The 1,858-nt window shown below is 37.0% G+C and overlaps 1 protein-coding gene across 1 annotated transcript; it reads left to right on the top strand.

Moving 5' to 3' along the window:
- The first annotated feature begins 619 nt into the window (after window positions 1-619).
- Window positions 620-1,255, top strand: LOC147557933 (uncharacterized). The gene has a single exon (XM_086658961.1). The coding sequence runs from the start codon at window positions 620-622 to the stop codon at window positions 1,253-1,255; it is 636 nt and encodes a 211-aa protein (XP_086515087.1).
- The last annotated feature ends 603 nt before the right edge of the window (window positions 1,256-1,858 follow it).

Raw genomic sequence — 1,858 nt, 5'->3', positions numbered from 1 at the left:
CATTGCTAGGGCTGATACACTGGAGTAGACCTCATATGGTTAGTTATGTTAGTTGGTGATGGACAACTATTTATACATCTCAAGAGCACAGGATCCTAACCACTTTAGTTTGTTATAAGTTAGTTGAGAGTTGTTGAGAGTTTGTTAGGTTTTATAAACTTGTTATATTTCTGTTTCTAATCTCTCTATATAAAGAGATGTAATTCATTCGTTTATAGTTAATGAGAATGATTTCCACTATGGTATCAGAGCTAGGCCCACACGTGATAGGCTTAAAAGCCACACGTGCTCCACGTCACCCGTAAAGAAGAAAAAACACACGTGTTAGGCTCAAAGAACGCCACACGTGAGGGGGCGTGTGAGAATAGTCCCACATGGGATAAATGGTAACTAGCAACCAAGAATATAAAGAATAGGTCCTCTCCACTCATTGCCAATTGGTTTTGAGTTGGATGGCCACAAACTTAACATGGTATCAGAGCCAATTCTCTCTCTCTCTCTCTAACTTTCTGGTCTTCTTCTTCTTCCTCTTTCTTCTTCGTCTTCTCTCTCTCTCTCTCTCTAAACTTCTTCTTCTTCATCTATTATAATCAATTTCTGTTCCAGCTTGCAAATTGTGATGGATCATCCGAAAATCACATCATTAGCTATTACTTCAATGGGAAATGTAATCCCTGTCAAACTCCAAAATGACAATTACTTAGCTTGGAGGTCATTGTTTCTACCAATTCTCAAGAAATATAAAGCTTTGGATCTAGTTGATGGATCTAGACCACAACCTAATCAATTTCTAGATACTGAAAGATCAGAAGTCAATCCAGAATACACGAATTGGGTTGAAGAAGATCAAACTCTATTGATATGGATCAATTCTACCTTATCTGATTCTGTTATTCCTTATGTTGTTGGAAATTCGACTTCACAAGAATTATGGAAAAATCTTGAGGATTCATTTGCCTCTGCATCAACTTCACACATCTTCCAACTCCAAGAGAATCTCAGAGATTTGAGGAAAGAGAATGAGAAGATGCCTGAATTTCTCACCAAAGTGAAGAAAATTTCAGACTCATTGGCTGCGGCTGGAAGTCCAGCATCAAGTGTTGAATTAGTGGTAAGCATCTTGAGAGCTTTACCTTCTGAATATGATTCATTTTCTGCTGCTGTTAGATTAAGGAAACCTCCTATTTCTGTAACTGAACTTCAAAATCTTCTCATAAGTGAAGAAATTTCACTTTTGGAAAAACAAAAACGATGAGCAACCAATATAAATCAAGCTTTGTTTACCAATCCTCAATCATCTTCATCTTTCAATCGGTTTAACCAATCTAAATCCAACAATTATAGTCATAATCGAGCTAATTCAGGAAGAGGTCATGGTAATTCTTCCAATCCAAGAAATTATAATAGCTCATTCAATATAGGAAGAGGCAATTCTAATTCTAACTCTCAATCTAAACCTTCCAATTATCAAGGTTCACGAAACTCTAATGGAGATAGACCTATTTGTCAAATATGTAATAAGATTGGTCACACAGCAATGGAGTGTTATCATAGGATGAATTTCTCCTATCAAGGTCGCAATCTACCCAATAATTTGGCAGCCATGCTTGCTACTGCTAATATTCTAGGAGAAAACCCATGGTATGCTGACACAGGAGCTTCTCATCACATAACACCAGATGCTTCTGCTATTACTCCTTCTTCTTCAATGGCTTATAAAGGAAAAGAGGCCATCTCTACTGCTAGTGGTCAAGGTATGGCTATAACTAGAACTGGCAATTCATATTTTCGAAACAAACATAATACTTTCTCTCTCAAAAATGTATTAGTTGTTCCTCAAGCCTCACACAATTTGCTT

Source organism: Eschscholzia californica, unplaced genomic scaffold, assembly GCF_041429995.1.
Source record: "Eschscholzia californica isolate CP2 unplaced genomic scaffold, dmEscCali1.0.p SCAF_2, whole genome shotgun sequence".
In the NCBI taxonomy this organism is placed as follows: domain Eukaryota; kingdom Viridiplantae; phylum Streptophyta; class Magnoliopsida; order Ranunculales; family Papaveraceae; genus Eschscholzia; species Eschscholzia californica.
Note: the sequence above shows the minus strand (reverse complement) of the source record. Positions and strands in the feature narration are given on the sequence as shown.

What these genes read in the sequence shown, in the direction of transcription:
- LOC147557933 (XM_086658961.1), top strand. Translation starts at nt 620, where the DNA reads ATGGATCATCCGAAAATCACATCATTAGCTATTACTTCAATGGGAAAT.